The sequence below is a fragment of the Oncorhynchus clarkii genome, chromosome 29 (genome assembly GCF_045791955.1).
Source record: "Oncorhynchus clarkii lewisi isolate Uvic-CL-2024 chromosome 29, UVic_Ocla_1.0, whole genome shotgun sequence".
NCBI lineage: Eukaryota > Metazoa > Chordata > Actinopteri > Salmoniformes > Salmonidae > Oncorhynchus > Oncorhynchus clarkii.
The window spans coordinates 30,064,398-30,080,139 of record NC_092175.1 but is presented as its reverse complement, the minus strand read 5'-3'; the positions used below and the strand labels follow the sequence as shown (position 1 = coordinate 30,080,139).

Genomic DNA, 15,742 nt, shown 5'->3' with positions numbered 1-15,742 from the left:
CCTCTCCGCCCTCCCTGGGGCTGTGTTTTTCCGCCTGCAAGGACTGTCGGCCGCCACAGCAAGCTTGGGAGGAGGAGCCTGCCTTCCTTTGTCAGGGCATCAGGCTTGCCCTGGTTTAGGAGCTATTGTCTGTTGCTGTGGAGGGGGGAAGGGCAGAATATGGAGGGTCCCTCCAGGCTCTCCTCCCTCCATTTCCTCCTTTCTGGGGAGAAGCCCCATATTATGTCCTCTGCCTGTCACCCTGCTAGGCTAGCTCTAGGTAAATGGCAGGGATCAGAGTATCTTTCCTAACCAGTGTACAGTAGTAAAACACCTGTTTTAATCTGTCTTGGAAGACAGTGTACAGTAACCAAGCTTAATCTGCCTTGGAGGATAGTGTACAGTAACCAAGTTTAGTTTGACTTGGAGGATAGTGTACAGTAACCTGGTTTAACCCGGTTTGGAGGACAGTGTACAGTAATTTGGCTTAATCTGGTTTAGAGGACAGTGTACAGTAACCAGGCTTAATCTGCCTTGGAGGATAGTATACCGTAGTAACCTGGCTTGGAGGAGAGTATACCGTAGTAACCTGGCTTGGAGGATAGTATACAGTAGTAACCTGGTTTAATCTGCCTTGAAGGATAGTATACCGTAGTAACCTGGCGTAATCTGCCTTGAAGGAAAGTATACCGTAGTAACCTGGCGTAATCTGCCTTGGAGGATAGTATACCGTAGTAACCTGGCTTGGAGGATAGTATACAGTAGTAACCTGGCTTAATCTGCCTTGGTGGAAAGTATACCGTAGTAACCTGGCGTAATCTGCCTTGGAGGATAGTATACCGTAGTAACCTGGCTTGGAGGATAGTATACCGTAGTAACCTGGCTTAATCTGCCTTGGAGGATAGTATACCGTCGTAACCTGGCTTGGAGGATAGTATACAGTAGTAACCTGGCTTAATCTGCCTTGGTGGAAAGTATACCGTAGTAACCTGGCGTAATCTGCCTTGGAGGATAGTATACCGTAGTAACCTGGCTTGGAGGATAGTATACCGTAGTAACCTGGCTTGGAGGATAGTATACCGTAGTAACCTGGCTTGGAGGATAGCATACAGTAGTAACCTGGCTTGGAGGATAGTATACCGTAGTAACCTGGCTTGGAGGATAGTATACCGTAGTAACCTGGCTTGGAGGATAGTATACCGTAGTAACCTGGCTTGGAGGATAGTATACCGTAGTAACCTGGCTTGGAGGATAGTATACCGTAGTAACCTGGCTTGGAGGATAGTATACCGTAGTAACCTGCCTTGGAGGATAGTATACCGTAGTAACCTGCCTTGGAGGATAGTATACCGTAGTAACCTGGCTTGGAGGATAGTATACAGTAGTAACCTGGCTTGGAGGATAGTATACCGTAGTAACCTGCCTTGGAGGATAGTATACCGTAGTAACCTGGCTTGGAGGATAGTATACCGTAGTAACCTGGCTTAATCTGCCTTGGTGGATAATATACAGTAGTAGCCTGGCTTAATCTGCCGTGGAGGATAGTGTACAGTAGTAACTTGTTTTAATCTGGTTTGAAGGATAGTGTACAGTAACCTTGCTTAGTCTAGTTTGGAGGATAGTGTACAGTAGTAACCTGTCTTAATCTGGCTTGGAGGACAGTGTACATTAATCTGTTTTGGAGGACTGGCATCCTCAGGAGCAGAGACGGTATCAGTTCTGTCAATCCTGGCAAGTGAAAATTAACGGAGGTACATTGCTTCTTAGTTAAAGCTAGATTGAAAGGCTCATGGTCAAGTTGATGAATGTGTGTTTGATTTTTGGCTTCATTTTTATCCTGATATTTCTAGTGGAATTTCAGGCTCTGTTTGCTAGTTCTTTATTGCAAGATGAATGAGATGGTCTCGATATATGCTTTACCATACAGTAGATGCGTCATTTACATTAGATATTGCATGCGGTTACATTCGGCTTATTGATATAAAAATGTCTACATTTTACCTTGCCTTTCTATACCCTTCCTATAACCTTTCCATGCCTCCTGAGCGGATGCAAATACTGTAAGTTTGTTTACATTGCGGTCGTCCATGCCCTATTTAAGTGAACTCCCTAATGCGTTGCAGGCGCGTAGAATGTTTGATTTTTCCCATCCACCAAATTATATTTACATGGTAAAGCACCAAGAATATGCCTTCAGTGTTCAGGGTTTGAGGTAAATGGAATGGCAGGTAAATCTCTAAAAGAAGAAGGGGTTGAGTCTTAATGTGCACTAGTTTACATACGGACTCGCATCAAGTCTCTGCCTGTAATGTTTTTGGCTAATTTCCCAAAACCAGAATGACATCATGGAAAAAAATTACTTTACAATCACAGTACATTTCTAAATGTAATTCAAATTGAACATTTGTGCATAATTGTATATCAAAACAATTTATTTTTGTATCCTAAATTGAATTGACATGGACTTGACCCCAGTCCTGGAGCCACCAATTCTCACATGGGAGACTTAGTTTAAAGATGATTCATATGGATTGAGAAACTAACATAGACTCCAACCACTATACTGGGGCTATAGACCTACATATTTTACCATTGCATATAGCGCTTTGTCTCTAACGTTAGGACAGTCAAATAGCTTTTTCTCTTATAAAAATGACTAACAAAAAGACTAACCTTTAATACTGAGGCATGCCCTCCCTAGCCCGGCCCAGTTGCTATTTTTCCTTCTGATTCTAGGTTTCTCTATACAGCCTACGGTAAGGATGGGAATAGGCTCTGTGTGCGTAGCTTCTCCCCCTTCACTAGATATGGCCGTTTTCAACATGTAGACTGAGTAGTATATGGGGATGCCTCTTTAACATCTACCACAGGGATAGGGTGGAATTTTAGTTTTAATGTCAAGGGCAAAAGTACAGTGAAATAAATACATTTATAATAAGAGCTAACATCTGCATTGTTCGCTGTTTGGGTTTTTAGACTTGGTTTCTGTTTAGCACTCTGACATCTGCTGATGTAAAAAGGGCTTTATAATACATTTCATTGATTCATAACCTCAACAATTCAGTAATCAATATTAATGCAGTACTAAAAATAAATTGAGGTAAAACAAAAACACAGGAGAAATAGAAATAAGAACACGAGGTAAATAAGCTATATACAGGGTCAGTTCCAGGGTCAGTAAGCTATATACAGGGTCAGTTCCACGGTCAGTAGCTATGTACACGGTCAGTAGCTGTATACAGGGTCAGTTCCAATACTATATTTACAATGTGCATGGATACTGGAGTGATGGAGGTAGATAGGTATAGGGGTAAGGTGACGAGACATTAGGATATATGATGAACAGAGTAGCAGCTTCGTAAATTCAGATTATATGTGAGTGTGTGTAGAGTGAGTATAAAATGTGTGTGTGTGATCAAGTGAAGTGTGTGTGTGTGTGTTGGCGTGTCAGTGTGCGTGAGTCAAATCAAATTGAATTGGTCACCTACACATGGTTAGAAGATGTTATTGCGAGTGTAGTGAAATGCTTGTGCTTCTAGATCTGACAGTGCAGCAGTATCTAACAGGTCATATCTAACAAATTCCACAACAAAACCTAATACACACAGTCTAGTAAAGTAATGGGATGAGAATATATAAGTATAAAATATATAGATGAGCAGTGACAGAGCGGCTAAGATGCAATAGATAGAATAGATAGTGTATTATACAGTATATACATATGAGATAAGTAATGCTAGATATGTAAACATTCTTAAGTGTGTAGAATCCTGTGAGTGTGCATAGAGGCAGTGCAAAAATAAAACTAGATAGATAGTCCGTATATAACTAGACTCAGTCCGTATAGCCATTTTGTTAGCTATTTAGCAGTCTTATGGCTTTGGGATAGAAGCTGTTCAGGATGTCTCGTTTCAGACTTTATGCACTGGTGCCACTTGCTTTGCTGAAGCAGAGAGAACAGTCTATGGCTTGGGTGGTTGGAGTCTTTAACAATTTTCCGGGGCTTCGTTTCACACACTGATTATAAAGGTCCTGGATGGCAGAAAGCTCTGCCACAGTGATCTACTGGGCTGTCCTCACCACCCTCTGTAGTGCCATGCAATCGAGGGCGGTGCTGTTGCCGTACCAAGCAGTGATGCAGCAGGTAAAGATAGTGCAGCCAAACATTTTTTCAACCTCCTGAGGGGGAAGAGGCGCTGCTCGCGCCTTTTTCACGACGGTGTGTAGACCATTTTAAGTCCTTAGTGATTTGGACCCCAAGGAACTTGAAGATCTCGACCCGCTCCACTGCAGCCCAGCTGATATGGATGGGGGCGTGTTCCTGTAGTCCACAGAAGAAGAGCTGGTGTGTGTGTTAATGTGTGTTAGCTGGAGATTATTATAGAGAGGGGTCTGTGTGTTTGCCTTCAGTGATTCCACTCGTGTCTAAATATAGCCTCTGCCCGTGGTGCAGATTTCACGCTTAGAAGGAATGGCAAAGGTGCACTGCCCAGAAGACCCATGGAAGTTCACTGGGAATTTCAGGTGTTTATCCTTGCCACTATGCAAAGTCCTTTACAGTTAATTTCATCCTTGCGTCAAGGACACTGATAAAATCTGAAATTATATTCAGCGGTTTGTGCTATTTTAACATTCATAAACATTTTCCCATCTGTCTTCCTCAACCAATGCCCATAAGATTGTTTGACCTTATGTTAACCAGTGAAAGACCAGGCCATAGGACAAATTAGTTTAGGCTGTACGATCTGATCTTCAAATGACATCATATTAATGAAACATTAGGCCTACAGTGATCAACAAGAAATTAAATGGAAGTGGATTCTTTTTCTATGGCGGCGTAAGGAGAACCAACACCCTCATGTCCTGATTTTCCTGGCATCCGAGGGAAAACAATTCACTTCAGTGAAAAAAAAGAAACATGTAATAAACTGTCTGGAAAGCATATTGTGCAGGAAGACTTTGCATTAGGCGGCAGAATCAGCTCATGCAAACATTGATCTCTACTCCCTGAGGAATGTAGCTGGCTGGCCCTAACCCACCATGGCTGCTCCGTATCTCTATTTTCGGCTCTCTGTCCACTGCTCCCAGTTCCCTTGACACCACTGTTTTACCTTGTTACAATGAGGCTGGACACTACAGTCCAATTTGACACTATTGTTTTATCTTGTTACAATGAGGCTGGACACTACAGTCCAATTTGATTTGTGTGATAATCACCCTGGCTTGGCAACCAGAAAAGTAGAGTTTCCAACCTAGTGGCCCATACCATAGCAGGGGGGGTTGTAGACTAGATGAACTGTAACTAGTCTAACTACACATTCATTTTAGTCTCATTACTTTCAAGAGAGCGAGCCGGCCAGGAAATCTCTTTTTTTGGGGGAAGCCTTATGGGTTTTTAACTGTTTTAGCCTTGTTTCATCAAAAGCATCTTACTCTAATCTTACATTATTGTTCTTTAGTGAATGGGCTTTGTGTGTGCATGGCAGGTACAGCAATGCCATACGACGTCCCCAGTCCACTGTGATAGACAGCTAAACACAACAGCACCACATTTCTCCTAGTTTGGCCTGTTTGATTAGGTTTGATTGTCCAATGTTTTCAAAAACACTCCAACACTCATTAAGCCTACATGTTTTGTGCCCCCTGCGTATAAATTCAGTACGAGTGAGAAGAGCGCACCCTCAAAAACCCAATATAAATGTGATTTGATTATGCAATACTCAGGATTTATTTACACAATAGGCTAGTAATAATGCTTGAATGGTTTGTCTACAATTCAGAGTCCTTGCGCTCCCTCCCTGACAGTGTTTTCTGATGAATCATACCTCTGCTTTCACAAAATGGCCACAATGAACCTTTGCTACAGAAATAGACATTTGACAAGTAAGACTTTCTTCAAGGGGCAGTGCGGTTAAAAATGTGATTTTCAATATTTTTTGGTGATATTTCCACACTATGAGGTCGAAATAACACTCAAACTGTGAAAAGTATGATATTGCCCTGTTTGTCTTAGCTGTTTCAAAACAATGTCTGGATTTTCAGCCTGCTCAGGTGGGATGAAACTTTTGGTCCACATCATGACATCACAATGTGATCTGATTTGTAATAGACCAATGACTGTTCATCTGGTTAAGGGGGTGGGCTCTAGTCCAGCATATCTGCCAATCAGGGCTGTGTAAAATACTGTATCTTCACATTTGTTTCCTAACACCAAAGAAGCTCAGGAAAATAAATGATAATGAAAATACCTCTGACATATTTTTTAAATAAACAGTTATTTCAAATCAAATTTTATTGGTCACATGCACATATTTAGCAGATGTTGTTGCGGGTGTAGCGAAATGCTTGTGTTTCTAGCGCCAACAGTGCAGTAGTATCTTAACAATTCACAACAATACACACAAATCCAAAAGTAAAACAATTGAATGAAGAAATAAATAAATATTAGGATGAGCAATGTCGGATTGGCATTGACTAAAATACAGTATATACATATGACATGAGTAACGCATTATGTAAACATTATTAAAGTGACCAGTGATTCCATGTATATGTATATAGGGCGGCAGCCTCTAAAGGTGCAGGGTTCAGTAACCGGGTGGAAGCCAGCTAGTGATGGCTATTTAACAGATGTCCTTGAGATAGAAGCTGTTTTTCAGTCTCTCGGCCCCAGCTTTGATGCACCTGTACTGACCTCGTCTTCTGGATGATAGCGAGGTGAACAGGCCATGGCTCGGGTGGTTGATTTCCTTGATGATATTGTTGGCCTTCCTGTGACATCGGGTGCTGTAGGTGTCCTGGAGGGCAAGCAGTGTGCCCCCGGTGATGCGTTGGACAAAGTGCACCACCCTCTGGAGAGCCCTGTGGTTGCGGGCAGTGCAGTTGCCATCAATTGTGCATCTGTAAAAGTTTAGGGTTTTAGGTGCCAAGCCACATTTCTTCAGCCTCCTAAGGTTGAAGAGGCACTGTTGCGTCTTCACCACACTGTCTGTGTGAGTTGGCCATTTCAGATTGTCCGTGACGTGTCGCAGAGGAACTTAAAGCTTTTCGCCTTCTCCACTGCGGTCCTGTCGATGTGGAAAGGGGCTTGCCTCCCTCTGCTGTTTCCTAAAGTCCACGATCAGCTCCTTTGTTTTGTTGCCGTTGAGGGAGAGGTTATTTTCCTGGCACCACTCCGCCAGGGCCCTAACCTTCTAGACATACAGTGATGATTTAAAAAATACAATTACTAAGACTGCATGGGGCCTTTAATCTATGTAGGCTAAATGGAATGGATATCGGCTTATGCAGGTGTATGTGTTCAGGTGGAGGAGACTTGAGAGGATTGGTATTTTATTAGTGTTGGGAATAAGTCTCTAATAGAATTGGCCTTTGCCTTTTTACGAACAAGAAGTGCATTTTCTCAAACACATGGATTGCTGTCTGCCGCTGAGACAGTCAGTGGAGAATAGATGCTGCTGTGTGTTTGGTGTGGCTCCTCTTCACACGCTGCATTCACCCCAAGGTTTATTTCTGTTCCAGACAGCTCAGATAGGATGGCATTACGGCAGCTCCCAGTAGCATTAGCATATCTTTCTTCCTGACTTTTTAAATTATGAAATAGAAAATCTGCCGACAATACTGCTGGATAAATAAATGCTGGAGATCTTAAGCGTTTCTCAGTAAAGCACATTTGGTGCAGGATGTGGTGACTCATATTGCGTGAATGGAACTCTATTCTCCTTCATATCAGAAATGTCAGTTTTCTTGGCATAATCTCTCAAACTATCCCATCAGTGGATGCTCACAAACTGCAGATCACCTGCACTCATATTAATGTAGCAAGAGAGGATACCAGAGGGTTGCATGAGCATTATCAATCAAAGGTTTTTTTAGCTGCTGTGTCGACTTAACAGTTGAGTGCCATCTGTTTGCAGTTAAAATGCACCCTGTCTTTAATAAAAATGCCCGCTGCTTATATTACATCATGGCTACTTTTGTCTCGTTGAAAATTCTGACATCAAAGCTAGTATTATTATACACCTAACATTTTCTGTAAATTAATCTGTTGTTTTTGCTCTTTATTCAAGTGCTTGGCGCTTTATTTGCAAATGGGTATAAACACTAACGGGCACAGCAACCATTTTATTATTTTCTAGTAAGCAGCGTCCCGATTTCAAAAGTCAATGGGGGGGAGTAGAAAGACACCTTTCTGTTTGATCTGGTCGCTTCCTCAAAGCTTAATCCAGAGGCGAGCGTCGTGTCCAACAAAGTTCAAAGTGATGTTGGGTAGTCAAAGATGGGGATGTGCTAAGGTCAGTCCCTCAGTGTATCTCATTCACAGGGAGAAGAAGTCTGGCACAGAATGAAATCACGTCACAGCTGCCCCTCAAACCAGTAGCCTATTGGAACACACTGTAGTATAGCATTATGAATTATTGAAAACATTTGTTATGTTAATTCTCTATTTTAGGGATTGTGCTGTTCGTTTCTTTTACCTGTCTGAAACAATGTCCCGGTTTTATAAAAAGACACAGTAGAGGAGTTCATGAGGTGAATTAGGATTTCCCCGATGTGCTGCAAGGGGTCTTTTCACCTCCTTTGGGGTACTGTTGGCCAGGTAGCAAATATGGTATCATCCTGTGTTGGTGTTGGAGGGGAAACCTGGGTCAAACTATAACATTGTAAAACATGACTTGCTGCGAATGAGTGGCTTTGTTGGATCAGTATGCTGCATAGCATCTAGTCATTTAATTGTACTGAACCAGTTCCCTGGGGGAGGGGGGCTATTATCTTTTGTTGGTGTTTGATGTGTTTTTGTGCAGTATGTTTCTTTTCATTCTTTAATTGTTTTGTCAGTAAAGGCATTATCTTTATTTTGTTATTCTTAATTCCAATGATTGTCACACAAACAGGAAGTGGAGAAATGGCCTACTAAACAGTGTCCGTTTGATGAATGAGTAGCTGTCAATGGGTTTTATTTCCTCATTGTAGGGTGGAGATAGATGGTTTGACAACACTCTGTTCCTCTATCTTTAGTTTTAATCCAATACTTCCCCACTTTTATAAATTAATCCCTCAAACAGATGTGTGAATGAGAGGAAATAGAGACAGTCTGCTGCTCTTAAGATGCATGTTTTCATTATAGTCATCTTCCAATTTACAAAAGCAATTAAGATGCATCGCACACCTAACCCCCATCCAATTTGGCCAATTCTAATTAATTATTCCCTGATGTATTTCTGTTAAATGGTTCAGTCCCCATTCTATAAAGCAGACCCAGGTTTTGAATGGGTTGCGAGTGGCTGAGTAATTTTTATTTTTATATATATATATATATATATATCTCTAGATAGATAGACCGATCTCTAGATGGATAGATAGATAGGTAGATCTCTGGATAGATAGATATAGATAGATAATATACAAAAGTGATCTATCTAGATATCCAGAGATCTATCTATCTACCTCACTTGCTTTGGCAATGTTAACACATGTCAATAAAGCCCCTTGAATTGAATTGAATAGATCTCTGGATATCTAGATAGATCTCTGGATATCTAGATAGATCTCTGGATAGATAGATGGATCTCTAGATGGATCTCTGGATAGATAGATGGATCTCTGGATGGATAGATGGATCTCTGGATGGATAGATGGATCTCTAGATGGATAGATGGATCTCTAGATGGATAGATGGATAGATAGATCTCAATATGGATAGATAGATCTCTAGATGGATAGATGGATCTCCTAATTAGAGGTCGACCGATTTATGATTTTTCAACACCGATACCGATTATTGGAGGACAAAAAAAACCCGATACCGATTAATCGGGCGATTTTTAAAGTGTGTGTGTGTGTGTGTGTGTATGTATATATTATATATATATTACACACACTTTTGTAATAATGACAATTGCAACAATACTGAATTAACATTTATTTTAACTTATATAATACATATGGGCTTTTGAATGGGTGTTCTTAAGGTTGGTGGTATTTTTTGATTTAGCCGTTGCTGACCCCATGCTTACATCTTTATCACAAATAAGACTCCTTGCTTTCCCTGGTGCCAATTCCATGTAGTAGTCCCACACTGGTGCTCTGCTTTTCTCTGCCATCTGTAAAACACACACACAGCTCTGAAGTGACAATGATACTGAAGAGTCTGCTTAGGAGACAAATACTCTCAACTGTTTGAATAAAAATAGAGTTTAGGTTACCTGTGATGAATGTTGAAAACAAATTTCTATATGCAGGTAATCCTATTTTAATAATGGACATGGTAAGAATTGACTACCAAAGTGCGAGTCATAATTCCCATGACACCTAGCAAAATCTGAAAAGTGGTTCCTTCATTTATTCCATAGGATATTTTTAGATTCACTTAAAATAAGGTCTGTGTTTCGTGTAGGCTTACACCACCTTGCCAATTTTATAACTGTGTAGATATCCATAACTGGTAACTGATCAATATTGGCTAAATATAAGCGAAGATAAAAAAAAATTGTAGAGTGGATTTATGAAAATATGTTGACAAACGTTACCTTATCCTAGTGAGATTTACATGGGTATCAAAACGCAGAGGTGGTTTAAACACGAAACACAGACCTTATTCGAAGTAGATCAAGACATTCTCTATGGAAGACATGAACGGTAAAATAATGAAGGAACCCCTTTCAAGTTCAGCCACAAGTTATTACAGGAATTACAGCGCATCGACTATTTCTCTCTAAACCATATACCTTTGACTATTACGAGCCTGCTGCTGCCTATCACCCCTCAGTCAGACTGCTCTATCAAATATCAAATCATAGACTTCACTATAATAAACACACAGAAATATGAAACTATCACCTCGAAAACAAAATGTTTATTCCGTTCCGTATTTTATCTAACGGGTGGCATCCATGAGTCTAAATATTCCTGTTACATTGCACAACCTTCAATGTTAGGTCATAATTACGTAAAATTCTGGCAAATTAGTTCATAAAGAGCCAGGTGGCCCAAACTGTTGCATATACCCTGACTCTGCGTGCAATGAAAGCAAGAGAAGTGACACAATTTCACCTGGTTAATATTGCCTGCTAACCTGGATTTCTTTTAGCTAAATATGCAGGTTTAAAAATATATACTTGTGTATTGATTTTAAGAAAGGCATTGATGTTTATGGTTAGGTACACATTGGAGCAACGACAGTCGTTGATTGATTGTTTTTTTATAAGACACGTTTAATGCTAGCTAGCAACTTACCTTGGCTTACTGCATTCGCGTAACAGGCAGTTTCCTCATAGAGTGCAATGAGAGGCAGGTGGTTAGAGCGTTGGACTAGTTAACTGTACGGTTGCAAGATTGGACCCTCCGAGCTGACAAGGTAAAAATCTGTCGTTCTGCCTCGTTCCTAGGCCGTCATTTGAAAATAAGAATGTGTTCTTAACTGACTTGCCTAGTTAAATAAAGGTGTAAAAAAAAAAACAGGCAAAATCTTCACACAAAAATACAGATTTTCCGATTTAATCGGTCGACCTCTACTCTAGATAGATCTCTAGATAGTTAGTCAATTGAAATAAATTAATTGGGCCCTAATCTATGGATTTCACATGACTGGGAATACAGATATGGATATGTTGGTCATAGATATCTTTATAAAAAAAAGTAGTGGTGTGTATCAGAAAACCAGTCCGTATCTGGTGTGACCACCATTTGCCTCATGCAGCGAAACAACATCTCCTTCGCATAAAGTTGATCAGGCTGTTGATCGTGGCCTGTTGAGCATTGTTCCACTCTTCTTCAATGGCTGTGTGAAGTTGCTGGATATTGGCGGGAACTGGAACACGCTGTCGTACACATTGATCCAGAGGATCCCAAACATGTTCAATGGGTGACATGTCTGGTAAGTATGCAGGTCAGGAGGAACTGGGACATTTTCAGCTTCCAGTAATTGTGTACAGATCCTCTAACATGGGGCTGTGCATTATCATGCTGAAACATGAGGTAATGGCGGTGGATGAAGGGCACAACAATGGGCCCCAGGACCTTGTCACGGTATCTCTGTGCATTCAAATTGCCATAGATTAAAAAGCAATTGTGTTCTTTGTCCGTAGCTTATGCCTGCCCATACCATAACCCCACCACCACCATCAGCAAATCGCTTTCCCACATGACACCATACACGCTGTCTGCCATCTGCCCGGCACAGTTGAAATTGGGATTAATCCATGAAGAGTGCACTTCTCCATCGTGCTAGTAACTGACTTCAGGTGAGCGTTGGCCCACTGAAGTCGGTTACGACGCCGAACTGCGGTTAGGTCAAGCCCTGGTGAGGACGAGGAGCACGCAGCTTCCCTGAGACGGTTTCTGACAGTTTGCAGAAATTCTTTGGTTGTGCAAACCCACAATTTCATCAGCTGTCCAGGTTGCTGGTCTCAGACGATCGTGCAGGTGAAGAATCCTGATGTGGAGGTCCTATGGCATGGTTACACGTGGTCTGCAGTTCTGAGGCTGGTTGGACATGCTGCCAAATTCTATAAAATGTAATTGGAGGCAGCTTATTGTAGAGAAATTAACATTTAATTCTCAGCCAATTGCACGCTCCCTCAAAACAACATCTTTGGCATTGTGTTGTGTGACACAACTGCACATTTTTATAGTGGCCTCTTATTGTCCCCAGCACAAGGTGCACCTGTGTAATGTGGAGGCGAAAGAAACGCACACCTGTTTAGGCGAGGTACACTTGTGTAATGATCATCAGCTTCTTGATATGCCACACCTGTCAGGTGGATGGCAAAGGAGAAATGCTCACTCAAACAAATTTGTTCACTAAATTTGTTTGTGTATGGAACATTTCTTGGATCTATTTCAGCTCATGAAACATGGGACCAACATGTTGCTTTTTATATATTTATTTATTTTTACCCTCTTTTTCTCCCCAATTTCATGGTATCCAATTGTTAGTAGTTACTATCTTGTCTCATCGCTACAACTCCCGTACGGACTCGGGAGAGGCGAAGGTCGAGAGCCATGCGTCCTCCGAAACACAACCCAACCAAGCCGCACTGCTTCTTAACACAGCGCGCATCCAACCCGGAAGCCAGCCGCACCACTGTGTCGGAGGAAACACAGTACACCTGGCGACCTGGTCAGCGTGCACTGCGCCCGTCCCGCCACAGGAGTCGCTAGTGTGCGATGAGACAAGGATATCCCTGCCAGCCAAACCCTCCCTAACCCGGACGACGCTAGGCCAATTGTGCGCCGCCCCATGGTCGCGGTCAGCTGCGACAGAGCCTGGACTCAAACCCAGTCTCTGGTGGCACAGCTAGCACTGCAACGCAGTGCCTTAGACCACTGCACCGCCCGGGAGGCCGCGTTTTATATTTCTGTTCAGTGTGTATTTATAAATTATAATTTTTATATATATATATATATATGGAAAAGTATGAACTTAAACCAGGTAGAAAGTGTGTTGAAATTATTATAATGAACAAATTAATAAATAATTTAAATCTCTCAACAAGTGTTCATTAATCACAGTATTTTCTATCTAGAGATTTGTGGTCTCAAACCATTGAGTTTATTAACATTATTCATCAATAATATGGGCAAAATTGTGTTATTGACAATGAAAGGGGTGGGAATGTTGTTCCCTTCTCATAGAATTGTTACATTTACTGTCAATATAGCATAAAAAAAATATCCAGATATATTTTGCTGATTTATTTTTCTAAGCAATTTCGGTCCCGAGGCAAAACTTGTTCACAAAAATTGGCTTAGTCTGTACATTTTTATTTTGTGCATGTGTGTTTTTCACTATAAATCTGCTGCTCGTGGATGAAACGTCAGATGCCATTTGTGTTTGTTCCTCCCACCGACAGCAAGAAACACCATTTTTATGACTGGGATGCTGTAAGTCAGGGGTCCCCAATTACATTCAGTCATGGGCCGATTCTTCCTTGAGCGGATGATATGGGGGCCGGAACATAGTTATACATCATTTGTACAAAGCAAATTGACCACAATAATCCCAAACTGTTATATAGTATTTGACAAAACAGAATAGTTTCAAACCTTGATTAAGTTGGGATATAATCACATATGCCCCTCTAGTTATGCCTAAGAATACTTGAACAGATTTCCTCAATTAAAATCACTTTTAACTAATTTCCTGATGATTGTACAGTGTTTTATGTCTAAGAACGAACATTATTATTATTTTTGTTCAGAAAACTTGGGAGGCCAAATAACATCATCCTGCTCTAGATGTTGTTTTCTTTGTTTTTCGTTCCGGCAGCCACCAGCACTCCTTTGTGGTATGGACAACCCACTCTCTCCTTGCTGCTTCTCCGACTTACCACCTGACAGGGTAAATGTACCAGTACCCTGCCTGTGCTGTGTGTCAGTGTGTTTGTTGTCACTCCTCAAGCCATGAATCCTCAGCATCTAGTGGTGGTGGTTTTGACCCTGAATTCCTGCAAGCTAGAGCCCACTAGGCCATCCACCCTCACCTCCCTGTAGAAACACTAGAGCCCACTAGGCCATCCACCATCACCTCCCTGTAGAAACATACCTGATAGTATTAACTGACCCCCTGATTGTCTCATCCTGTTACATTCATTAGAGACTCCTGGATGATCATCATATCATGTGTTTAAAATAACTTGTATAGAATGTGTTGTAAATAAATATGGACTGGTTGTCCTTAGTTATGGTGGTAACCCTAGATCTATAAATAGATCTCCCTTCGTGTGAATTAGATTTTTCTTTGTTAGTTTTATATATTTTTGCATTACCATGGTTTTTACATGCTGTGTGAGGAGAATGAGATTTGCGATTATTCTTCCCAGCCCCTCTCGGTCTGATTATTCTTCCCAGCCTCTCGGTCTGATTATTCTTCCCAGCCCCTCTCTGTCTGATTATTCTTCCCAGCCTCTCGGTCTGATTATTCTTCCCAGCCTCTCGGTCTGATTATTCTTCCCAGCCTCTCGGTCTGATTATTCTTCCCAGCCTCTCTGTCTGATTATTCTTCCCAGCCTTTCACTGTCTGATTATTCTTCACAGCCTTTCACTGTCTGATTATTCTTCACAGCCTTTCACTGTCTGATTATTCTTCACAGCCTCTCTCTGTCTGATTGTTCTTCACAGCCCCTCTCTGTCTGATTGTTCTTCACAGACCCTCTGTCTGATTGTTCTTCACAGACCCTCTGTCTGATTGTTCTTCACAGACCCTCTGTCTGATTGTTCTTCACAGACCCTCTGTCTGATTATTCTTCACAGCCCCTCCCGGTCTGATTATTTCAGCACTGCCTATCTTTGAAGTAGAAACCATTGAATCATTATTTAATGCAAAATTATTTGATGAGAAGGAGGGGAAAGAATGTCTTCCGTCCACACAAACAACTGCCCCATTTCTAATAAAAGTTACTGTCTGGGCTTTCTTCCCAAGTGAGCCTGAATGTGTCTGACTGAATTGTTACAGCATTAAAGCAGCATTAAATCTGTTCTGTTTAAGGAATTCCCACAGCAGTTGCATGCTCCATTGTGATTAGGAGTGTGGAGACATGTTGGCCATGATGCATCTCATAAGAGTGCATGGTTCTCTCAGACAAGGAAAAGTAGCACGACTTCCCAAAGTGAGCTCCCTCTCCTCATGCATGTCCTCAAGTTAATGACCCTCATGGTTTAGGTGCTGTGCCCTACTAATCAGTGGAAACACTGGTCAGTCCCCAGTAATTATAGGCCTAATTAAAGTTTATGTAGTTAAAAAGATGTGGCGTCGGTGTGTTGC

At 41.5% G+C, this 15,742-nt stretch overlaps 1 protein-coding gene across 7 annotated transcripts in view; it reads left to right on the top strand.

Moving 5' to 3' along the window:
• The window catches only part of LOC139388297 (kelch-like protein 13), a 69,742-nt gene that overhangs the window by 18,012 nt on the left and 35,988 nt on the right, over window positions 1-15,742 (top strand). For 4 of the 7 annotated variants that reach the window (XM_071134892.1, XM_071134891.1, XM_071134896.1 and 1 more), the window contains one exon: window positions 14,249-14,320. The exons of the other annotated variants lie outside the window; for them this stretch is intronic. In XM_071134892.1, coding sequence (XP_070990993.1) covers window positions 14,249-14,320 — 72 coding nt within the window. The remainder of the gene's footprint in view (window positions 1-14,248; window positions 14,321-15,742) is intronic. 7 annotated transcript variants of the gene reach the window in all.